The following is a 27,095-nucleotide window of genomic DNA, read 5'->3' on the forward strand; positions in this document are numbered from 1 at the left end:
ATACATATATATATACATATACACATATACACACATATATACATATACACACATACATATATATATATATATACACACATATATATATATACACACACATACATACATATATACACATATATATATATATATACATATATCTTTTTTTTTAAAGCAAGTATGGCTTATCCGAAGTTGGGTCGCGGGGGCAGGAGCCTAAGCAGGGAAGCCCAGACTTACTTCTCCCCAGCCACTTCATCAAACACCTCCCGGGGGATGACGAGGGGTTCCCAGGCCAGCCGGAAGACAAAGTCTTCCCAACGTGTCCTGGGTCCTTCCTGTGGCCTCCTACTCGTCAGACGTGCCCTAAACACCTCCCGAGGGAGGCATTTGGGTGGCATTGGTACACGAAATAAACAAACACATTTGTGATTTTTCATCAAATATTTGTAAAACGACAACTATCAGAAGAATATCACACACTTGTATTTGCATTGACTCACCGTAACCCTTAATGTTTGCAACTAGTTAGAAATGAAAGGTAGCAGTTATGATTTCGTCACTTGAGGTTAGCAACATGTGGACACAGTGAATTTCCAAACACAAATCATCATAACTGTGTTGGAAAGATGCACCCTAAATCTGCATAAAAAACAGCAGCCCAAGTTTCACAGATTATTTTAATGCTATAAATAAAACTGTTGTGGACATTTTTGTTTTAATGACATGGACACAGAGCAAGTGGAGAATTTACAAAAGAGCTGGCGTCACACAAACATCATGGAATTGGGGGAAAAGTGGCTCCAAGTAAGCCAAAAAGAGCAAAAGGCATTACATTATTAATTATGATGCACAAAAAGAATAAAATGAAAGATGGTTGAGATGATTTGTACCATAAACTACAAACTAGACTTTCTACAACACAGCTCATGATTGGTCTGTACATCAAGGTGGGGCAGATGCTACACCGCCCCCCCCCCCACCCTCCATCCTTCCCCACACACCTTTCCTCTCACGGCCTCAAGGGTCAGAGATCACCTGGCGAGCACAGGCCACTTGTTGCAGCTGGAGGAGAAACTTGTCAGGAGAACTGGATCTGCTGCACGTTGGGAATCTGCAGCACAGGCAGAATCATACCCCATTAACATATTTCACAACGGGAATTATATACACCATTAACATATTTCACAACTGGACTTATATACACCATTAACATATTTCACAACTGGACTTATATACACCATTAACATATTTCACAACTGGACTTATATACACCATTAACACATTTCACAACGGGAATTATGTACACCATTAACATATTTCACAACTGGACTTATATACACCATTAACATATTTCACAACTGGACTTATATACACCATTAACATATTTCACAACTGGATTTATATACAACGTTAACATATTTCAGAACTTGTCATATATACATTATTACCATATTTCAGAACTTGTCATATATACATTATTAACATAATTCATAACTTGGCATAAACGTCATTAACACATTTCTTAAATTGACATATATATACACCATTAACATATTTCAGAACTGGACTTATATACACCATTAACATATTTCACAACTGGACTTACATGTATATACAACATTTACATATTTCAGAACTGGACTTATATACACCATTAACATATTTCAGAACTGGACTTATGTACACCATTAACATATTTCAGAACTGGGCTTATATACACCATTTACATATTTCAGAACTGGACTTATATACACCATTAACATATTTCAGAACTGGACTTATGTACACCATTAACATATTTCAGAACTGGACTTATATACACCGTGAACATATTTCACAACTGGACTTATATACACCATTAACATATTTCACAACTGGACTTATATACACCATTAACATATTTCACAACTGGACTTATATACACCATTAACATATTTCACAACTGGACTTATATACACCATTAACACATTTCACAACGGGAATTATATACACCATTAACATTTCACAACGGGAATTATATACACCATTAACATATTTCACAACTGGACTTATATACACCATTAACATATTTCACAACTGGACTTATATACACAATGAACATATTTCAGAACTGGACTTATATACACCATTAACATATTTCACAACTGGACTTATATACACCATTAACATATTTCACAACTGGACTTATATACACCATTAACATATTTCACAACTGGACTTATATACACCATTAACATATTTCACAACTGGATTTATATACCCCATTAACATATTTCAGAACTTGTCATATATACATTATTACCATATTTCAGAACTTGTCATATATACATTATTAACATAATTCATAACTTGGCGTAAACGTCATTAACACATTTCTTAAATTGACATATATATACACCATTAACATATTTCAGAACTGGACTTATATACACCATTAACATATTTCACAACTGGACTTATATACACCATTTACATATTTCAGAACTGGACTTATATACACCATTAACATATTTCAGAACTGGACTTATATACATAATTTACATATTTCAGAACTGGACTTATATACACCATTAACATATTTCAGAACTGGACTTATGTACACCATTAACATATTTCAGAACTGGACTTATATACACCGTTAACATATTTCAGAACTGGACTTATATACACCATTAACATATTTCAGAACTGGACTTATATACACCATTTACATATTTCAGAACTGGACTTATATACATCATTTACATATTTCAGAACTGGACTTATATACACCATTAACATATTTCAGAACTGGACTTATGTACACCATTAACATATTTCAGAACTGGACTTATGTACACCATTAACGTATTTCAGAACTGGACTTATATACAACGTTAACATATTTCATAACTTGTCATATATACATTATTACCATATTTCAAAACTTGTCATATATACATTATTAACATAATTCATAACTTGGCGTAAACAGTTATAACACATTTCTTAAATTGACATATATACATTATTAACATATTTCACAACTGGACTTATATACACCATTAACATATTTCATAACTTGTCATGTATACATTAACATATTTCATAACTTGTCAGATATACATTAACATTTCATAACTTGACGTAAACAACACATTTCTTAGATTGACATATATACATAATTAACATATTTCATAACTGGACATATATACACAAAAATATCTCATAACTTGTCATATATACATAATTAACATATATAATAACTTGTCATATATACATTATCATATTTCATAACTTTACATAAACGTCGTTAAAATATTTCATAACTTGTCATATATACATCGTTAACATATTTCATAACTTGACATAAACATTAACATATTTCTTAAATTGACATATATACATCATTGACATATTTTATAAATTGCCATACATACATCATTAACATATTTCATAATTTGACATAAACGTCATTAACATATTTCATTACTGGACATAATTACCCCATTAACATATTTTACAACTTGCCATATATACATCATTAACATATTTCATAACTTGACATAAAAGTCATTAACATATTTCTTAAATTGACATATTATATACATCATTAACATATTTCATAACTTGACATAAACGGCATTAACATATTTCTTAAATTGACATATTATATACATCACTAACATATTTCATAACTTGACATAAACGTCACTAACATATTTCATTACTGGACATATACAGACCGTTTACATATTTCCTAACTTGTCATATATAAATTATAAACATATTTCATAACTTGACATAAACGTTAACATATTTCATAACTTGCCAAACGTCATTGACATATTCCATTACTGGACATAAATGCACCATTAACATATTTTATAACTTGTCATATATACATCATTAACATATTTCGTAACTTGACATAAACGTCATTAACATATTTCATAACTTGACATAAACATTATCATTAACATATTTCTAATTTGACATACTGTATATACACCATTACCATATTTCTAAATTGACAAATATACATCATTAACATATTTCATAACTTGACAAATATATGTCATTAACATATTTCATTACTGGACATATATACAACATTAACATATTTCATAACTTGTCATACAGTATATACACCATTAACATAGTTCATAACTGGACATATATACATCATTAACATATTCATCAACTTGACATAAATACACAATTTACAGTTCATAACTAGACATATTTACATTATTAACATATTTCATAACTTGTCTTTAACATATTTTTATAACTTGACATATATACGTGTAACATATTTCATAACTTGACACACACACACACATACATATATATATATATATAATTAACATATGTCATAACTGGACATATATACAACATTAACATTTCATAACTTGACATATGTATATATATCAATCAATCAATGTTTATTTATATAGCCCTAAATCACAAGTGTCTCAAAGGGCTGCAGAAACCACAACGACATCCTCGGTAGAGTCACATAAGGGCAAGGAAAAACTCACCCCAGTGGGATGTCGACAATGATTACTATGAGAAACCTTGTGTGTGTGTATATATATATATATATATATATATATATATATATATAATTAACATATTTCATAACTTGACATTTATACATCATTAACATATTTCATCTTGTTTACATATATATGTCATTAACATATTTCATAACTTCACATATATACATCAACATATTTTCATATTTTTACATATATATGTCATTAACATATTTCATAACTTCACATGTATACGCCATTACCATTGTTTTATATCTTGACATATAAATGTCATTAATTTATTTCATAAATGTACATATATACACCATTAACATATTTCATAACTTTTCATCAACATATTTTTATAATTTGTTATATATACGTCTAACATATTTCATAACTGGACATATATGCATAATTAACATATTACATAACATATGTACATAATTAACATATTTTATAACTGGATATATATACATCATTAACATATTTCATATTTTTAGATATAAATGTCATTAACATATTTCATAACTTGACATATATACACCATAAACATATTTCATAACTTGACATATATACACCATAAACATATTTCATAACTTGACATTAACACATTTCATAACAGGACATATATACGTCATTAAAATATTTCATAACTTGACATACATGTTCCTATTAAGATAGTTAATAATTTTACAAACAAGCTTCCATTAACATATTTAATAATTCCATGGAGGCAAAGAACTGCTATATTTAGCATTGACACATGTGGCTGTAGGCAACCTCTTAGTGTAGTTGCGCTTTAAAGTGTATTAATGGGAGCGTATTAATGCTGACCGAGCAGTTTACAAATACATTGTTTGTGCTTAGAAAACACTTGTCAGAGACACATTTGCACTTCCTCACACATCATGAATAAAACATGGCCATGTTATGTACCTGTTGGTATGAGGTGGTGTACACCATGACGTTCTGCTGCTGGCCATCGGCAGTAATAATTCCTGCAGGAAGAGGGTTAGCTGCAGAGGGGAGGACAGTTTTTAGACCTTGTGTGCTTCCAGGGCACATATAGTGCGAGGCCGAGGCGTATAGTGCCAGACCCAGGCATACGGTGCAAGACCCAGGCACACGGTACAAGAGCAACTCACTGAAGCCGTCGTCTGTGAGCTCCTCTCCAAGGCCGTCCGTCACAGGCATCCCTTTTTCCCCTTTCATTGCCTAGTAAGGGAAATAATACGGCATTATTATTGTAGCATATTATGCTACTGTGCAGGGAGAATACAGATTTCCTGCCTTCTAGAAAGATGCCCTGGAATGAACGGCTGTAGATGACCACCACGCATCCCGTAAGACAGTGTTTCTTAACATTGCCGAGCCACCAATAAATACTGTATGGGTTTCTCACTTGTAATTCCCTTTTCCACCACTTGTGGCAGCCATGACAATATCAAACAAACAGAAGAAGTCTGGAACTAACGTCCATGTAGGGCTGGGCGATATATGGAGTATACTCGATATATCGCGGGTTTAGCCTCTGTGCGAAGCAGAAAATGACTATATCGTGTGTATTCGAGTGTACGTTCTCATTAGGGCTGGGCGATATATCGATATACACCAGGGGTCACCAACGCGGTGCCCGTAAGGACCAAATGAGTCGCCCGCTGGCCTGTTCTAAATATAGCTCAAATAGCAGCACTTACCAGTGAGCTGTCTCTATTTATTTTATTTTATTTATTTACTAACAAGCTGGTCTCGCTTTGCTTGACATTTTTAATTCTGAGAGACAAAACTCAAATAGAATTTGAAAATCCTAGAAAATATTTTAAAGACTTGGTCTTCACTTGTTTAAATAAATGTATTTATTTTTTTACTTTGCTTCTTATAACTTTCAGAAAGACAATTTTAGAGAAAAAATACAACCTTAAAAGTTATTTTAGGATTTTTAAACACATATACCTTTTTACCTTTTAAATTCCTTCTTCTTTCCTGACAATTTAAATCAATGTTCAAGTAAATTTATTGTAAAGAATAATAAATACATTTTAATTTAATTCTTCATTTTAGCTTCTGTTTTTTCGACGAAGAATATTTGTGAAATATTTATTCAAACTTATTATGATTAGAATTAAAGAAAAATATTCTGTCAAATCAAGAAAATCAGTAGAATCAAATTAAAATCTTATTTCAAAGTCTTTTAAATTTATTTTAAAATTTTTGTTCTGGAAAATCTCGAAGAAATAATGATTTGTCTTTGTTAGAAATATAGGTTGGTCCAATTTGTTATATATTCTAACAAAGTGCAGATTGGACTTTAACCAACTTAAAACATGTCATCAAAATTCTAAAATTAATCTTAATCAGGAAAAATTACTAATGATGTTCCATAAATTATTTTTTTAATTTTTAAAAAAAGATTCGGATTACTTTGTTTTTCTCTTCTTTTTTTCGATTGAATTTTGAATTTTAAAGAGTCGAAATTGAAGATAAACTCTGTTTCAAAATTTAATTGTAATTTTTTCCCTGTTTCCTCCTCTTTTAAACCGTTCAACTGAATGTTTTTTCATCATTTATTCTCTACAAAAAAAACCTTCCGTAAAAGGAAAAAAAATGTATGACGGAATAACAGACAGAAATACCCATTTTTTGATATATATAGATTTATTTATTAAAGGTAAATAGAGCAAATTAGCTATTTCTGGCAATTTTTTTAAGTGTGAATCAAACTGGTAGCCCTTTGCATTAATCAGTACCCAAGAAGTAGCTCTTGGTTTCAAAAAGGTTGGTGACCCCTGATATACACGATATATCGCGGGTTTGTCTCTGTGCGATATAGAAAATTACTTTATTGTAATATTCGCGTATACGTTCTCACGTAGTTGCTTTTAGCTGCGGGCATTACACTACATGCTTGTCTCACTCTTTCTTGTCTCTCTTTCTCACAAAGATCAAACAAGCGCACCTTGTGCCATAGCTGCCGTCGACTCCCCTGAGACACTGCGCGTCAAGACACCCATGGAGACACTCTTCCGACTATCAGGTACTATTTAATTCACTAAAATACTAGCAACACAATAGAAAGAAAAAGGATTTCCCATAATTAACCTAGTAAATGTGTCTAAAAACATCGGAATCTGTCCCAATGCAATCGTGTTTTTTTATTTTTTAACTTTTTTTTTTTTTTCTAGTCCATCGCTATCAATATCCTCAAACACGAATCTTTCATCCTCGCTCAAATTAATGGGGAAATTGCCGTTTTCTCGGTCCGAATAGCGCTTTTTGTTGGAGGCTCCCATTAAAAACAATGTGAACATGTGAGAAGCCATCACACGGGTGACGTCATCGTCTGCGACTTCCGGTAGAGGCAGGGCTTTTCTCTTAGCACCTAAAGTTGCGAACTTTATCGTGGATGTTCGCTACTAAATCCTTTCAGCAAAAATATGGCAATATCGCGAAATGATCAAGTATGACACATAGAATGGACCTGCTATCCCCGTTTAAATAAGAAAATCTCATTTTAGTAGGCCTTTAAGCAGCCCTGCCATAGGACATCTTGCCAGGACATAATGACATCACAAAAAGCACAATTGCTGTCATGCTGCTCCACCTAGTGGCAGCCTGGGTGAATTACAATAACATGTATTATAAACGAGGCGGTAGTTTCTTTCTAGAAGGGAGAATGTGCGTTACGGCTTTTGCCAGCTCACCTCTCGGAACTTCTGCAGGTAGAGCTTGAGTGGCTCCACGTACATGTCGAAGCCCAGCGTGGACATGGCGAACAGGATGTCCTCGCCGTTGATGGTCTTGCGCTTCTCCTGGTGGCAGCGCTCGCTGGCCTCGCTGGTGATGAAGCTGATGAACTCGCTCACGCACTCCTGCACGCACTCCTTGGCGTCTTTGGCGATCTGCGGGCAAACAGGCCAATGCTTGCTGAGCCTGTGGAAGACTTGTCTACGGGACTGACAAACCTTTCCGGTTTGTGGGACAGCGTTCTTCATGATGCGAGCCACATTAGCGATGGGGAGATAGATGTCCTGCTCCCTGTAGTTGTCCTTTGAGCCCCCTTCCTCATGGTCGTTCATACCATCGTCAGCATCGTCTGGGAAAACAGTCATATAGTGTGAATATACAGTACATGTATTCATTTTCGTGCTTCTACTAAATATATATCATATAAAATGCATTAGTAAAAAAAAATAAAAAAAAAATAAAAAGTGTAACGAAGAGCGGGCCCAGCCTAACAGTTGGATAACCACGGACTGTTTTAAGGTTTTGCAAAGTCACGGTTGCCATCAATCAAATAATCAGACAAAGTTGAGTTCTTTATAGCCCTTAATCACAAATGTCTCCAAGGATTGCGCAAGCCACAATGACATCCTGGGCTCAGATTCCAAACCAGGGCAAGAAAAAGGGGGTCATAGATGAGGCACTAGCTGTCCAAAGTCTGTAGAACCAGGATGGACCACTCATCCGTGCATCAATTGGGGATGTCTCTGCGCTGCTGACCTGTCTCTGCTCAAGATGATCTCCTGCTGGCCCCACTATGGACTAGACTCTTACAATATTATGTTAGATCCACTATGGACTGGACTCTCCCACTATTATGTTAGATCCGCTATGGACTGGACTCTCACTATTATATTTGATACACTATGGATTTGACTCTCACTATTATCTTAGATCCACTAGGACTGGACTGTCACACTATTATGCTGGATCCACTATGGACTGGACTCTTACTATATGTTCGATCCACTATGGACTGGACTCTCACTATTATGTTAGATCCACTATGGACTGGACTCTCACTATTATGTTAGATCCACTATGGACTGGACTCTCACACTATATTATGTTAGATCCACTATGGACTGGACTCCCACTATTATGTTAGATCCGCTATGGACTGGACTCTCACTATTATATTTGATCCACTATGGATTGGACTCTCACTATTATCTTAGATCCACTATGGACCGGACTCTCACTATTATGTTAGATCCACTATGGACTGGACTCTCACTATTATGTTAGAACCACTATAGACTGGACTCTCACACTATTAAGTTAGATCCACTATGGACTGGACTCTCACAATATTATGTTAGATCCACTATAGACTGGACTCTCACAATATTATGTTAGGTCCACTATGGACTGGACTCTCACTATTATGTTCAAACCACTATGGGCTGGACTCTCACTATTATGTTAGATCCACTATGGACTGGACTCTCACACTATTATGTTAAATCCTCTATGGACTGGACTCTCACACTATCATGTTAGATCCACTATGGACTGGACTCTCACTATTATGTTAGATCCACTATGGACCGGACTCTCACACTATTATGTTAGATCCACTATGGACTGGACTCTCACTATATTATGCTAGATCAACTATGGACTGGACTCTCACACTATTATGTTAGATCCACTATGGACTGGACTCTCACACTATTATGTTAGATCCACTACGGACTGGACTCTCACTATTATGTTCGATCCACTATGGACTGGACTCTCACAATATTATGTTAGATCCACTATGGACTGGACTCTCACACTATTATGTTAGATCCACTATGGACTGGACTCTCACACTATTATGTTAGATCCACTATGGACTGGACTCTCACACTATTATGTTAGATCCACTATGGACTGGACTCTCACAATATTATGTTAGATCCACTATGGACTGGACTCTCACACTATTATGTTAGATCCACTATGGACTGGACTCTCACTATTATGTTCAATCCACTATGGGCTGGACTCTCACTATTATGTTGGATCCACTATGGACTGGACTCTCACACTATTATGTTAGATCCTCTATGGACTGGACTCTCACACTATCATGTTAGATCCACTATGGACTGGACTCTCACTATTATGTTAGATCCACTATGGACTGGACTCTTACTATTATGTTAGCTCCACTATGGACTGGACTCACACTATTATGTTAGATCCACTATGGACTGGACTCTCACTATTATGTTAGATCCACTATGGACTGGACTCTCACACTATTATGTTAGATCCACTATGGACTGGACTCTCACAATATTATGTTAGGTCCACTATGGACTGGACTCTCACTATTATGTTCGATCCACTATGGGCTGGACTCTCACTATTATGTTAGATCCACTATGGACTGGACTCTCACACTATTATGTTAGATCCTCTATGGACTGGACTCTCACACTATTATGTTAGATCCACTATGGACTGGACTCTCACACTATTATGTTAGATCCACTATGGACTGGACTCTCACTATATTATGCTAGATCCACTCGACGTCCATTGCACTGTTTTTTTCTTGCCCTGATGTGAGATCTGAGCCGAGGATGTCGTTGTGACTTATGCAGCACTTTGAGACACTCGTGATTTAGCGCTATATAAGTAAACATTGATTGATTGATTGATAACAAATCAGCTAATGAGAGTACACTATTATCTTCCAAAAAAAAACATCCAAAAAGTGTTGTTACCTGAATATTACCAAGTATTAGAGCTATTGTTATTTTAACGTGTTAACACAGAGGAACTACTTTTAGCAGCGCATTGATGACAGAGCGCTAACCAGTTTATGCTGCTATTTTGACATATTGAGCTGTTGCATTGCCTCGGAGTTGGTGAAAGTTAATTCTAGACTATAAATCATGCCTCTAACATGGATAGTAGAAGGTTTTGTACACAAGTTGGTCAACTTTTCCGGTGGCCATGGATGAAGTACTGACTGTCCAGAGTCGGGACCCAGGATAAAGAAATGATAAATGGGTTGTACTTATATAGCGCTTTTCTACCTTCAAAGTACTCAAAGCGCTTTGACACTACTTCCACATTTACCCATTCACACACACATTCACACACTGATGGAGGGAGCTGCCATGCAAGGCGCTAACCAGCACCCATCAGGAGTGTCTTGCTCAGGACACAACGGACATGATGAGGTTGGTACTAGGTGGGGATTGAACCAGGGACCCTCGGGTTGCGCACGCCCACTCTACCACTGCGCCACGCCGCATGGACCGCTCGTCCAGAGTCGGGACCCGAGATGGACCGCTCGCCTGTGTATCGGTTGGGGACATCTCTGCGCTGCTGATCTGCCTCCGCTTGGGATGGTTTCCTGCTGGCTCCACTTTGGACGGGACTCTCGCTACCATATTGGATCCACTTTGGACTGGACTCTCACCGTTATGTTAGATCCACTATGGTTTGGACTTTCACAATATCATGTTAGACATCCATTGGTTTTGGTCCCCTAAGAAGGGGGAAGGGGGGTTGCCCACATATGCGGCCCTTATCCAAGGTTTCTCATAGTCATCATTGTCACTGTCCCCGACGTCCCACTGGGGTGAGTTTTTCCTTGCCCTTATGTGGGTTCTACCGTGGATGTTGTTGTGGTTTGTGCAGCCCTTTGAGACACTTGTGATTTAGGGCTATATAAATAAACACTGATTGATTTAAATTTTTAAAACGGTAAATACTTGCATAGCGGTTTTCTACTTTCAAGGTACTCAAAGTGCTTTGATATTACTTCCACATTTACACACACTGATGGCCCTAACCCCAACCCATCAGGAGCAAGGGTGAATTGTGTTGCCCAAGGACACAACGGGACGTGACTAGGATGGTGGAAGGCGGGGATCGAACTCAGAACCCTCAGGTTGCTGGCACGGCCGCTCTCCCATCCGAGCCACGCTGTCTCCCAACTTAGATTGTGAAGATTTTTTTTTTTAAACCCTTTTTGAGGATGATGATGAATTGTCCATTAAACGGGTATATATAAAAAAAACATGCCATTAGTCTTTCTCCCAGTCAGCAGACATTGTACACTAAGTGATTGTTTTATTATGTTTGTTGTCTCTCATCAAGTCTGCCATGAATAGTAGTGTTGTTGTAAGAAAAGTGAACACTGTGATGAGTTTGTGACATTTATACACTGCTGTATGCTTAAAATGATCAAAATATGTATATATTACATGTTATTAGATTACATATATACTTACAGTCTATATGTAAAACAATGATGAAGGTTTTTTGTTTGTTTTTAGAGCACTTTATAGGCAGAGCGACTACCATTAGCTTCATCGTTAGCTGACCTGTGCTACACTGCAAAAAGTCAGTGTTCAAAAACAAGAAAAATACAAAAATTAGGGGTATTTAATTTGAACTAAGCAAAATTATCTGCCAATGGAACAAGAACATTTGGCTTGTCAAAACAAGTCACATTAGCTAACCTTGAAGGACCCCAAAATACCTTAAAATAAGTATATTCTCACTAATAAAAGTGCACTTTTCTTGGTAGAAAAAAAAGAGCCCTTTTTGACCAATATGTTGAAAAATATTGTTATATTAAGTAAATGCTAGTGTCATTATATTGACATAATGATATGTGCTCGGCATTACATTTCTTCAAACCAGCAAACTTATACTAAAAACTAATTTATTGTTCTTAATGGAAAGGCAACAAGGCAACCGCTTGTTACTCTCGGGTTCTCCCAGGCAAATCATATGGCCTAAAAATGCATTTTTCCATCGACAACATGACATCACCGCGCCACATGTGTGCTCTTTCAGTCAATTAGTGCGCATATACAGCCAGGCCCCCGGCCAATTTTTTTTTTAATAGTCATTTTGAATAATTTATCGGAATGTGCATGAACTATTTCTGTTCAAAATTGTTGGAAATGTCACATGTTAGATATTTAAATATTAACTGTCAGTTTACTGTACTGTACCATATGAGTATACTATGAGTGTGTGTTTTCTATTGTGTCAATGAAAATAAAACAGCAAAGTCCATTCGGCTGCCATCTGTTTTAATTATGAGACACAATTTTATCAAAAATCATGTTGGACTTGTGAGTGCTGACAACACAGCTTTGTAACAGTTGATATACTAGTTTCAAGTATGTTTTACTCAAGCTGTAAGAGATAATTTAGGACCAAAGCACTTGAAGCAAGTAAAACACTAACATAAAATCTGCTTAGTGAGAAGAATTCTTAAGAGAGAAAATAAGCAAATATCACCCTTATTTGAACTATTCAATCTTAGATTTAAATTTTTGCAGTGTAGCATTTATTTAAAGGACTCAAAAACCCTCAATCAAAGTTTTATATACATACTGTATGTATATATTTAATGTACTAACATTCATGTTAACATGTGATATGTATTTTTAATCATTTCAAGCATACAGCGTGCCACGATGTATGATTAATTTCACAGACACGTCCCAATGTTCACTTTCCCTTCAACAACAACACTACTAATCATAGCAGACTTAGAGAGACACAAAAGACATAATAAAACAATCACTTACTGTACAAAGTCTGCTCTCATTGTAATAAGGCCTGATGGGATGTTTATTTCTTCCCCTTAACATGATCAATTAATTATAATCCTCACGAAGAGTTAAAAATAAGCGCCTACTGTACTCTATTATCCAGGTGAGAGGCATGATTTAGAATGTAGAATTAACTTTCACCAACTCAGAGGCAGTGCAGCAGCTCAACATGTCTATATAACAGCATAACCTAGTTAGCTCTCTGTGATCACGGCACAACTAAAAGTAGTTCCTCTGCATGAGCACTGATAATAAAATCGCTAATACTTGTTAGTATTCCGTTCACCACATATATGTGGAGTATTGTTGGCACGTTTTTGGATGTTTTTAAAAGGACTTTTGAGGCAGAATGGATTACAGCCATTAACACCATTGCTAGCCACGTAGAACAATTCAACAAAATAATAATAACAATACATATGTGTTCTTGTCTCACATACGACTTGTGAATGATGAGCAACATTTAGAATAGTTCCCCTTTTACCTCTTAAGGCCCAAGCTGTTTGTTTACATGCTTATTTTTTTATTTCTGTTTGCTATTTGGGCTTATTGGACCCTAATTAGAATAAAAACTAAGAATCATCATTTCATATGATGTACTTAATCCGTAAGTAACAAACGTGTACTTCATATTTAGTGACATGCTAATTCTTATTTTTACACTTTTTTTCCCCCAAATTCCATTTATGTTATGCGCTTCTGAAACCACCAGATGGCAGTATAAGTGTCCACATAAGCGGCCATAAAACCCAATCCAGTAGTGTACACAATTTTGGAAATCTGAGTTAAAAGGTGCTGTCCACGCATGTGGCCACTAAGCCTTTAGAGCAGGGGGCACCAACTTTTTTGAAACCAAGAGCTAATTCTTGGGTTCTGATTAATGCGAAGGGCTACCAGTTTGATACACACCTAAATAAATTGCCAGAAATAGCCAATTTGCTCAATTTACCTAATATATATATAAAAATGGGTATTTCTGTCTGTCATTCCGTCGTTTATCTTTTTTCCTTTTACGGAAGGTTTTTTGTAGAGAATAAATGATGAAAAAAACACTTAATTGAATCGTTTAAGAGGAGAAAACAGGAAAAACATTTAAATTAAATTTTGAAACATAATTTATCTTCAATTTCGACTCTTTGAAATTCAAAATTCAACCGAAAAAAAGAAGAGAAAAACTAGCTAATTCGAATCTTTTTGAAAAAAATAAAAAAATACAATTTATGGAACATCATTAGTATTTTTTCCTGATTAAGATAAATTTTAGAATTTTGATGACATGTTTTAAATAGGTTAAAATCCAATCTGCATTTTGTTAGAATATATAACAAATTCGACCAATCTATATTTCTAACAAAGACAAATCATTATTTCTTTTAGATTTTCCAGAACAAAAATTTTAAAAGAAATTTAAAAGACTTTGAAATAAGATTTAAATTTGATTCTAAAGATTTTCTTAATTTGCCAGAATTTTTTTTTCCAATTTTAATCATAAAAAGTTTGAAGAAATATTTCACAAATATTCTTCGTCAAAAAAACAGAAGCTAAAATCAAGAATTAAATTAAAATGTATTTATTATTCTTTACAATAAAAAAAATTAATTTACTTGAACATTGATTTAAATTGTCAGGAAAGAAGAGGAAGGAATTTAAAAGGTAAAAAGGTATGTGTTTAAAAATCCTAAAATCATTTTTAAGGTTGTATTTTTTCTCTAAAATTGTCTTTCTGAAAGTTATAAGAAGCAAAGTAAAAAAAAAAAAGAATTTATTTAAACAAGTGAAGACCAAGTCTTTAAAATATTTTCTTTGATTTTCAAATTGTATTTGAGTTTTGTCTCTCTTAGAATTACAAATGTCGAGCAAAGCGAGACCAATTTGTTAAATAAATAAATAAAATAAATAAATACAATTTAAAAAATAGAGGCAGCTCACTGGTAAGTGCTGCTATTTTTAGAACAGGCCAGCAGGCTACTCATCTGGTCCTTACGGGCTACCTGTTGCCAGCGGGCACCGCGTTGGTGGACCCTGCTTTAGAGGTTTTAAATGTGTTTTTTTAAAAGGTAATTTAAACAGGAAGTGGTTTAATTGTATCATCTGCAGGTGAAAGAGTGCTGCAGCTATAATCCCAGCAGAGGGTGCTGTTTCCAAATCAATTCACACAACATTCTCTGGCAGGAAGATGCTTTGACAAAATAAGATGTTTTTACTGCATTTATTCAAGTACAAAGTTGAATATACCATGCCTGTAATTGTTCCTGAAAGTGGAAAAAGTCATTTTAAATTTGTTAAATAGCTTAAAGGCATATTAAAGGAGTTAAAGTATTATTTTTAGGGCTTGGTATGGGTGCATCTGATTTTTGTTCTCCTCTGACTGTATATCTAGTGGTGTAGGAGTAACAATCAGCCACCAGATGTCAGTATTTCCCTTTTATGGCTACAAAGAACCATAAAGAGATGAGAGGTTTTGTAGTAATGCAATATCTCATGTGCGCGCTCTTCGTTATTTCAAGATAGTAAAAAAAACAAAAGCCAGAGCATACCATCACCATCTTGCTGGAGCACGTAGTGTGTGGATGGTATGTACTCCCCAGCGATGCCCAACTGGGAGGCGTCGGTAGTGGAACCGTCCCCGTCCATCTGGGAGAAGAAATCGTCACACATCTTCAGTTAAAGACACACACAACATAGCTGTATCTAATTTAGCGTCTAATTACCACTTGGATGACAAACTGTTGCTGGGGCTTTCCAGTCATGTGACTGGTTTGGGTTAGGTCCAATAGTAAACAGAATATTTCAAGGGAAATAGTTACTTTTAATCCAGGTTTTGTGTTTTTAAAAAGTGGAACACAACTATTTAGCCAAGAGTTTGTGGTACTTTTGGTAACATGTTTGATTGTATGCATTTAAAAAGTACAATGGAATTACATTTTCAGTATAAATATGAATTAAAATACTTCGATGAATCAAACGTGTGTATTGGCCGCAGTGCTGACTAAACGTTGCGCTCATGAGTAGCGTCAATGTTTCTGCTTATGCACATGGTATGCGCGTTTTGACACAACATCGTGCGTATCGATTCTGTCCACCAAACATTTTACACTGTGCGGGATTGCACAAAGGTGCGCTTCGTTGATGTTATTGATTTGTTAAACTGCTAATCAGGCATATCAATGCTAACACGCTATTTAGGCTAGCTGTATGTACATATTGCATCATTATGCCTCAGTTTATAGGTATATTTGAGCTCATTTAATATCCTTTAATATATATCATTTAGTATTTCATGTCTCATGACATATTATCTGTATGTAATAATAGCTGCATTTCAGATAGTTGTTTGTGTGCCATGTTGTTCCAGACCACAGCAAACATTACCTAGCTTGCCAAAGATTGTAATAAATCTATTAAAAGAAGACTGCCTGCCGTTTCCTTTAACTTGGACACACACATCTATACCTTTGGCCCATTAAATGCCAGTAATTTCCAGGAGTTACCTCACCTTGAGTAGCCTCTAATTGACTAATGGTTTCTCATGTTGTAAAAATGTGTAAACTAAATTTCAACATTTCTGTCAGGGAAGATTTGCGACAGTCATTTTGTTAGTAAGCTATTGTAGCTAATGTAAAAACCTTCATTATAACACTTACAGTATATACGGCTTTTCATTTTTTGCGGCTAGACAGAGTTGTTTTTTTTTTGTTTTTCTTTCAACGTTCTGGGTTGCCGACCCCCGCCCCATACTAACCTTTTAAAAATGGGGTAAATATTGTGGAAGTCATATGACATTTTGAAAGTCTGATTGACCAAAAACGGCCACAACTAAAATCCTGAGCCCCTTTGACATTGCATGGAAGAGGTTAGTGCTAAAAATGGTATGGCAGTGGTTTACATTTCAGGATCAAACTTCATATTTATCACAGACAAATGACATTTATATCACTGCGGTCATCTTTACAAGACCGGTCCGGTTTCTCGTAAATCCATGGTTGGCGTTAATGCACTTTTTGTGCATTGAACTCAGAAAGGGCGCGCATTTCCGGAAGTCCACGCGTCTCCAGGACGCAGATTTTAAATTATTTTTTACTGACCCTGCTTTCTCTGGGTCAAAACTCCAGTTTGCTTGTTTGTTTGTTTTTTTTAGCAATTATTGCTTTCCATCTGTGTTTTGTTTTGCTCATATTTGACGGGTCAAATTTCCCCTTCCGTTTATTGCGTTTTTATTGGTCGTCTTCAGAGTAATAAACTTTCCGGTACAATTTCTTAAATTTTGATCTGCCAAAAGTGTTATCAATCACAAATACTGCCTCTGTTTTCTTTAACAAAAAGGGCAGAAAACGAAACAAACAAATAAAACACATAAATGGATGGATAGATCTGAAGTTGATGTAGACTCTAGAGATTTAAGCGTTGAATACGTAATGTATGTCTGGCCTGGCCCACGATTATCATCATTTAATGACCAAAGCAAATAACTTTGTACACTTTTATACTGAAATAATTACACCTATAATTTATTAAATAAAAAAATAGAAAACTACGATTTCGAATTCGTTATTACATGTTAAACTATAGTTGGATATTGTTCAGATGAGTTACATTTAAGAACATGCACACAAAGCAACACTGGAGGTGAAGTGAAGTGAATTGTATTTATATAGCGCTTTTCTCTAGTGACTCAAAGCGCTTTACATAGTGAAACCCAATATCTAAGTTGCATTTCAACCACTGTGGGTGGCACTGGGGGCAGGTGGGCAAACTATCTTGACCAAGGACTCAACGACAGCGGGGATCGAACCTGGAACCGTCAAGTCGCTGGCACGACTTGACTCTACCAACCGAGCTGCGTCCCCCCCCCCCATGACTATGACGTGTGCATTTTCAGTACATGCGTACTAGGTCGCATTGCGCCGGCGGACGGAGGGAGTGAGGGGGTCTTAAACGGTGGCATTGTTGTGTTCGGACACGGATAAGGTTAGGTGGGATTTACCCTGGATAACCTGGGGCCAAATAAACAATGAGCTGCACATACTGTATTAATTTAACCCTTTTGTAATGCTCATATTGTTGTCACTCAGCCAACCTTATGTTTATTGTGATAAGGTAAACATCTGTTCAGTATTTTAACATAAAAGTGTTTGATTAAAAGCCACAAAATGCAAGGGGTCCGTCAGACCCACAAACGCTGGCTGAGTAACAACAATATGAACGTTACACGAAACATTTCTCTGCCAGTTTCTGCATCCCGCAGGGATTCTTCTTTTGTGTTTCTGCACGTGCGGTTCCCACACAAGGTTGCAACGTTGTTTGTCAACACGGTCTGCTCTCATTTTCTCGCACATTTGACCCTCTGATGTTCCTTGTACCTACACTCTGTCCTCCTGTCTATATCGATGTAAAAGACTCCTTTTTTGTGAAGAAATGTTTAGAATTAAGTTCATGAATCCAGATGGATCTCTAATACAATCCCCAAAGAGGGCACTTTAAGTTGATGATTACTTCTATGTGTAGTAATCTGTATTTATAATTGAATCACTTGTTTATCAAATATTTTTGATTTTTTTTTTTTTTACCAAATAGTTTAAGAAAGACCACTACAAATGAGCAATATTTTGCACTTTTGTAGGGCTGGCACAGAGATATAAACAATATATCTCTGTGCGATATATAGAAAATGACTATATTGTAATATTCGATTATATGTTCTCACAGTTGCTTTTAGCTGAGGGCATTAAAATACAGGCGTTTCTCACTCCTCCTCATCTCTCATTCTTACAGAGACTATAAAAAAGCCCGCCTTCTTACATTCGTCACATACTGTCGCGCGTCTAGCGTCATACGCTCTCGCCGACCAGAGAAGTAGCACCATGGCTAACGTTAGCTGAGGCAGGTCGTACCAGCAGACCGGAGTGGCGCTTGTGACAATACAAGAGAGAGAAGGTGCGAAACTGATCACAAATGGTGGAAGAACAATAAATGCCCAAAATAAAGAGCAGGGGATCCATCATCTGGCGGTGGTTTGGCTTCAAGTGGGAAGATTATCAGCAGGCAACAGCAATATGCAAAGTATGCAGCAGAAGTGTTACTACAAAAAGGTAGCAACACTATTAATTTGTTCTTTCATTTAAAAATTCACCCGTGAGAATGAAATGTATTTAATAAATACCGTTTTAGTCAATTGACTTAGTTGTGATTTCCCTCTCCGCATGAAAGTTTAAAAGTAGCATATATTAATCCAGTATGAAGAAAAATGTTTTAATGTAGACACATAGAATCATCATACTGCTGTGATTATATGCATAAAGTGTTCATTTAAGGCCAAGGCGAAATATCGTAATATACCGTATTTCCTTGAATTGCCGCAGGGCATATAGTATGCGCCTGCCTTGAATTACTGCCGGGTCAAACTCGCTTCCCAAAATAATTAGCGCATGCTTAGTATTAGGGCCTGGTCAAACTCGTGACGTCACGACTGACACTTCCCCTGTCATCATTTTCAAAATGGAGGAAGCTGATTTCATTACCGGTAATTTTAAATCGCATAAAGGGAAAAAGATTAAGAGCTATTCAGTAGGATTTAAGGTCTAAGCTTACATCACACTCAAATTTTTTACTGCATACCTTTGGTAAACGCAGGAGTGAGAAGAGGTTTTATATTAATTAGCGCCCTGGCGGCAATTCAAGGAAATACGGTATATCGTATATCCCAATATCGCATAAAAAATATCGCGATATTAATAAAAGCCAATATCGCCCAGCCCTACACTGTTATACAATTTAATAAATCAGAAACTGATGACATGACGACGTATTTTACTTCTTTATCTCTTTTTTTTCAACCAAAAATGCTTTGCTCTGATTAGGGCAGTGGTTCTTAACCTTGTCAGAGGTACCAAACCCCACCGGTTTTGTACGCGCATTCACCGAACCCTTCTTTAGTGAAAAATAAAACATTTTCAAATTCAAGACAAAGTTGTATGTTTTTGGTAACACTTTAGTATGGGGAACGTATTCTAAGTAACAAAGACTTAATTTAGAGTTATTTGGACACTAGGGGAACATATTCCAAGTAATAAAGACTTAATTTAGAGTTATTTAGTTTGGATTAGGGTCAGGGTTAGAGGGTTAGGGTTCTAATAAGGCCATGCCGAATAAGGCATTAATTAGTACCTAATGACTAGTTAAGAGCCAATATGTTACTAATTTGCATGTTAATAAGCAACTAATTAATGGTGAATATGTTCCCTATACTAAATTGTTACCATATTTTTTTGTTTACTGGTGCACAAAATGAACCGTGCATGAACATCACCTTGTTCAAACAACAAAACTAAGACAGTGCATAAATTCAACACATTACACACCTGCAAATCAATCAGCTGTTGCCGTATCCGTAATATACCAACAGGGAGAAGTTTGTATTTACACGAAGAGTCAGGTGGGTTTTGACCTCGGCCGAAGGCATAAGCGAACTAAGCGCTTGTTTAGGGCCCCACGGCCACCAGCAATTAACAAAAAATTCCTATTTTTAATTTTTTGCATGTACGAGTCTGACTGATGATTTCTAAATGATCAAAGACATACTGTTGTACAATTGAATTTGTTCCTTTTTATATATATTTAAGTGATTTTATTGTTTTTCTTGCACTACAAATTATTTTTGCACATTACTGTTTCAGGTTTTTGTTACCCAAAATAATAAAGTGAATCAGAATCAGCTTTATTGTCCAGTTATGTTTAACACACATGGAATTTAACTTCAGTAGACTGTGCTCTCTTTGTAAAAAGTAAACATTAAATATGAACAATTAACTAAAAATATAAACTAGTAATTAAAGACTAATATGTACAAGACTTATGAGACAAGATGACACTTTTACAGTAAATACAAAGCTTTATCACTTGGACTGTTCAACCCCACGCCACTCTTGTAGCTGAATGTTTTCTACATTTTAAGATTAGGAACCATATGTGGCACTCTGGACATCATTCGTTCATTCATTGGTATTATTTATGTTCTTAACTGGGCCACCCCAAATATCTTTATAAATGACATGTAATTTGTAAAGACATGCCAGGCTGACAATAGGATAATGTAAACAACACTGCCAGAGCCGCAATGAGTTTATACAGTTGTGATCAAAATTATTCAACCCCCACACAATTTTGGTGTTTCAGCAAGTTGGACATTTATTCCGTATTTTGTTTATAGTCATATCAAATAAAGATGCATTAAATAGACAAATGCAACTTGAATTACAACATTATGTTTTGTAACATATCAAACAGTGTCATTTCTCTTAATATCTCATTGACAAAATTATTCAACCCCTTTAAGATCATAACTCTTAAGAACAGATTTTGAATAAGGTCTTTTCAATCAGGTGTTGAAAACACCTGTAGATGTGATTAGAACCATAACGGGCAACAATTAAACTGATTGAAAAAGACTGTGACGCTCAGCTTCTTGTAGATGGCCAATGGTGTATTTGCAACATGGTGAAGTCCAGGGAGTGGTCAAAGAAGTCAAGAGAGGAGGTAATTTCTCTTCATAAGAAAGGATATGGATATAAGAAAATAGCAAAGACATTACACAGTCCAACAGACACAGTTGGGAGCATAATACGCACGTTTAAAGCTAAAGGCACAGTGGAAACACTACCTGGGCGTGGTAGAAAGAGGATGCTGTGTGCAACTGCTGTCCAGAATTTGAAGCGTACAGTGGTGAAAAACCCCCGGGTAACAGCTGAGGAACTACAACAGGAAGTTGCAGAGGGGGGAACGCAGGTTTCGTCCCAGACAATAAGGCGCGCACTACGAGATGAAGGCCTCCATGCCAGAACTCCTAGGCGGACCCCATTTCTGACTGCCAGGCACAAGAAAAATTGACTCCAGTATGCCAAAAATCATCTGGACAAACCCCAAAGGTTTTGGGAAACAGTTATATGGAGTGATGAGACAAAACTGGAACTCTTTGGGCCTATGAATCAACGTTATGTCTGGAGGAGAAAAAATGAAGCTTACAATGAGAAGAACACCTTCCCTACTGTTAAGCATGGTGGGGGGTCAATCATGCTCTGGGGCTGTTTCTCTGCCTCAGGTACCGGGAATCTCCAGCGCGTTCAAGGCATTATGAATTCTATTTCCTACCAGGATATATTAGCTGCATATGTCATGTAGTCAGTGACGAAGCTGAGGCTTGGGAGACATTGGACCTTCCAACAGGACAACGATCCCAAGCATACCTCCAAATCAACATCAGAATGGTTGCAGAAGAAGGGCTGGAAGACTCTGGAGTGGCCTTTACAGTCACCAGACCTAAATCCTATAGAAAACCTGTGGTGGGACTTGAAGAAGGCAGTTGCAGCACGCAAGCCCAAGAATATGAATGAACTGGAGGCCTTTGCCCAAGAGGAATGGGCTAAAATACCGGTAGATCGTTGCAAGAAGCTTGTGTCCGGTTATGAATCACGTTTGAAGGATGTAATTACTGCCAAAGGGTGTTCTACTAAGTACTAAAGATGCATGTAACTAAGGGGTTGAATCACTTTGTCAATGAGATATTAAGAAAAATTTCCTTTTTTGGTATTTTGTAAAATACAGTGTTACAATTTAAGTTGTATTTGTCTATTTGACACATCTTTATTTGATATGACTATAAACAAAATATGGAATAAATGTCCAACTTGCTAAAACACCAAAATCGTGTAGGGGTTGAATAATTTTGATCACAACTGTAGTAGTGTGTGAATGATCAACAATCAATATTATTGGCAGAAATAGAGGGCCCCAAAATCAAATTTTGCTTAGGGCCCCATGGAGGCTTGGCCGAACCCCTGAGGTCGACTAACCGAACCCCTAGGGTTGGATTGAACCCTGGTTAAGAAACACAGGATTAGGAGGTACTTGAATTACAAAAATGTTCAGAGGGGGTACATCACTTAAAAAAGGTTGAGAACCACTGCTCTAATTGACTGAGACGCAATTGTAGTTATTTTTTTTTATGACATCATTGGTTGCAGCATCTTGAAATGACGTCATCGTGGACATTTTTGACGCATGTCAACAAAGACTGTACGCTCTCTTTCAGACAAAAACGTTGAAATACTGCCAACTGAATAAAAATAAAAATACATCTTTTTTTTTTTGCCAAATAACAAATTTGAAATTGTGCCGCCAAAACGAGGGCTCTCCGTTTAGCTAAGTCATGCTAGCTAGCATGCTAGCGTGTAATAATAACAATAACAACTCAATGACAGCAGCTTAAAAAAAAAAATGTTTCTTTCATTCCAGCGAGAAAACGACGAGGCCATTCGGCGCCTGTTACCTACGGCAGGTACCCCCGCGCGGGCCAGCCGCTCCCATCGCCCTGACGGACACTCGAAGGAGAAAAGCGTCGGCCTGTCGTTTCTTTGTCGACCGCAGCGCGACAAGAACGTGGCCGCGGCTCAACGCCTTATTTGCGGTCATGGAAAACGTGTCGCCCGGGGGAGAGACTTCCTCCTTCAGACACACGCCAACTACGACAAGTTAATCAGACGGCGGCGGACATTTCCATTCGAGCTAACGAGCAAGCGGTTAGCAATCATTGGCCGGAGCCAGACACCGACCTGCAATGAAGCCCTGGTTGGTTGCCGTCCTCAGGCCGCGGTTTGGTTGGACAGAAAATGGCTGCGAAAGAACCAGTCCCAGCGCGGAGCCCCTGGCTGCACTACCGCCTCCGGCCGCTAGAGGGGCTGCATTCAAGGACCCGTCGAACGCTCGCCAATCGTCCTAATCAGCTACATGTGAGCGGGTATCTTTGAACAAAGTAAAACCGCCAACATCACGATTTCAGTGCGTTACAAAAATACTACCATTCGTGTTTCGGCAAACCGGTGGCACGTTGCAAAAATACCACGATAACACACAAAATTGTGGGGAATTCTACATTTATAGTGGCACTGGAACGCATCTCTCAAATCAAGCTGTTTTTCTATAAACGCACTTTCAGTACTTACCTTAGCGTTTTGACTGCATACTCGCCCTCAATCATTTATTTTTTATTTATTTATAGAAATAAATCTAGTGTTGAGCGTTGGTTTCTAGTGTCATCCAGCAATTTAAAAAAGGAGGGCTCAAGAGGAGGAAGTGAATCGATATGACGGTCGTCACTTCCGGTAGGGTCGCAACGACAGTAAAGTGCTTACGAAGTGTACATCAGTGTTTTTCAACCACTGTGCCGCGGCACACTAGTAAGCCGTGATATACAGTCTGGTGTGCCGTGGAAGATGATCAAGTTTCACCTATGTGGGTTAAATATATTTTTGGGAAACCAGTAATTATAGTCTGCAAATGATATGTTGTTGTTAAAGGGGAACATTATCACAATTTCAGAAGGGTTAAAACCAATAAACATCAGTTCCCAGTGGCTTATTTTATTTTCAAAGTTTTTTTCAAAATTTTACCCACCGTGGAATATCTTGAAAAAAAGGCTTTAAAGTGCCGGATTTTCGCTATCTGTAAAGCCATCGTCCATTTTCCTGTGACGGCATCCAGTGATATACATGCTATCCAGGTGGATAGCACAGCAAGATATAGCGACATTAGCTCGGATTCAGACTCAGATTTCAGCGGTTTAAGCGATTCAACAGATTACGCATGTATTGAAATGGATGGTTGGAGTATGGAGGCAGATAGCGAAAATGAAATTGAAGAAGAAACTGAAGCTATTGAGCGAATAGCTATTGACGCTATTCGGCCATGTCTGCCTTAGCATCGCCGGTAAAATGTGCTGACCAAACGATCGAGACTTTTGCATCTTGTGACACTGGAGCAACTTAAATCCGTCGATTGGTAAGTGTTTGTTTGGCGTTAAATGTGGGTGGAGGGAAACGCTGGATGCAAATATAGCTACAAATTTATATACAGCTAGCTTAAATAGCATGTTAGCATCGATTAACTGGCAGTCATGCCGCGACCAAATATGTCTGATTAGCACATAAGTCAATAACATCAACAAAAGTCACCTTTGTGATTTTGTTGACTTTATCGTTGGAAATGCATCTGCAGGATATCCATACATCTCTGTGCCATGTCTGCCTTAGTATCGCCGGTAAAATGTGCAGACCAAACGATCGGGACTTTCGCATCTTGTGACACTGGCGCAACTTAAATCCGTCGATTGGTAAGTGTTTGTTTGGCATTAAATGTGGATGGAGAGGAAGGCTGGATGCAAATATAGCTACAAATGTACATACAGCTAGCCTAAATAGCATGTTAGCATCGATTAGCATGCCGTGCTAATCGATGCACATTCTACGTAAATTAACTTGAATCCGTCCCTGATGGTGATGTTACACCCTCCGACAACACACCGACGAGGCATGATGTTTCCAAGGTACGGAAAACAGTCGAAAAAACGGAAAATAACAGCTGATTTGACTCGATGTGTTTGAGAAAATGGCGGATTACTACCTATTAAACGCCTTTCTATTATTTGCTCTCGGAGCTATATATTGACGCTTACATAGGTCTGGTGATAATGTTCCCCTTTAAGTGTCGGTGCTGTCTAGAGCTCGGCAGAGTAACCATGTAATATTCTTCAATATCAGTAGGTGGCAGCCGGTAGTTAATAGCTTTGTAGATGTCGGAAACAGCGGGAGGCAGGGTGCAGGTAAAAAAGGTATCTAATGCTTAAACCAAAAATAAACAAAAGGTGAGTGCTCCTAAGAAAAGGCATTGAAGCTTGGGGAAAGTAATGCAGAACAAAACTAAAACTGAACTAGCTACAAAGTAAAAAAAAAAAACAGAATGCTGGACGACAGAAAAGACTTACTGTGGAGCAAAGACGGCGTCCACAAAGTACATCTGAACATGACATGACAATCAACAATGTCCCCACAAAGAAGGATAAAAACAACTGAAATATTATTGATTGCTAAAACAAAGTAGATGCGGGAAATATCGCTCAAAGGAAGACATGAAACTGCTACAGGAAAATACCAAAAATAGAGAAAAATCCACCGAAATAGGACAAAAACTAAAACACTACACACAGGAAAACAGCAAAAAACTCTAAATAAGTGACAGGACACCTACTTTGAGACAAGAGCTATATTGATGCATGCTTGGTTATGGTTTAAATTAATATCCATCAATTGCGACAATATATTTTTACTGTCAACTGAGTTTCATTTTTTTCATGATTAATGCTGGTGGTGTGCCTCCGGATTTTTTCAACAACAAAAAA

General features: G+C 36.9%; 1 protein-coding gene across 6 annotated transcripts; it reads right to left on the bottom strand.

Moving 5' to 3' along the window:
* Positions 1-645: 645 nt before the first annotated feature.
* nfyba (nuclear transcription factor Y, beta a) lies at positions 646-25,016 on the bottom strand. 6 transcript variants are annotated; one of them, XM_061913955.1, is made up of 7 exons: positions 24,865-25,016; positions 16,408-16,504; positions 8,468-8,598; positions 8,207-8,404; positions 5,651-5,720; positions 5,442-5,521; positions 646-1,093 (listed from the first exon to the last, which is right to left on the bottom strand). In XM_061913955.1, exons 2-7 carry the CDS (start codon positions 16,502-16,504, stop codon positions 1,061-1,063), a joined length of 609 nt encoding a protein of 202 aa, XP_061769939.1. In that variant the 5' UTR covers positions 24,865-25,016; the 3' UTR covers positions 646-1,060. The 6 variants fall into 6 exon arrangements, with proteins under 6 accessions (XP_061769939.1, XP_061769937.1, XP_061769940.1 ...); XM_061913953.1 differs by lacking the exon at positions 24,865-25,016 and adding an exon at positions 24,475-24,642; XM_061913956.1 differs by lacking the exon at positions 24,865-25,016 and adding an exon at positions 24,196-24,342.
* Positions 25,017-27,095: the final 2,079 nt, after the last annotated feature.

Source organism: Nerophis ophidion, linkage group LG10, assembly GCF_033978795.1.
Source record: "Nerophis ophidion isolate RoL-2023_Sa linkage group LG10, RoL_Noph_v1.0, whole genome shotgun sequence".
In the NCBI taxonomy this organism is placed as follows: domain Eukaryota; kingdom Metazoa; phylum Chordata; class Actinopteri; order Syngnathiformes; family Syngnathidae; genus Nerophis; species Nerophis ophidion.

Bases quoted from the DNA above. Each gene is read 5' to 3' on its own strand.
- nfyba (XM_061913951.1), bottom strand. From the start codon at position 16,770: ATGCATACAATCAAACATGTTACCAAAAGTACCACAAACTCTTGGCTA. The intron at 16,505-16,581 runs GTAATTAGACGC...TTCTTCTCCCAG, and splicing joins AACAGTTTGTCATCCAAGTG to ATGGACGGGGACGGTTCCAC. The intron at 1,094-5,441 runs GTACATAACATG...CCTGTGCTGCAG, and splicing joins ACACCACCTCATACCAACAG to ATTCCCAACGTGCAGCAGAT.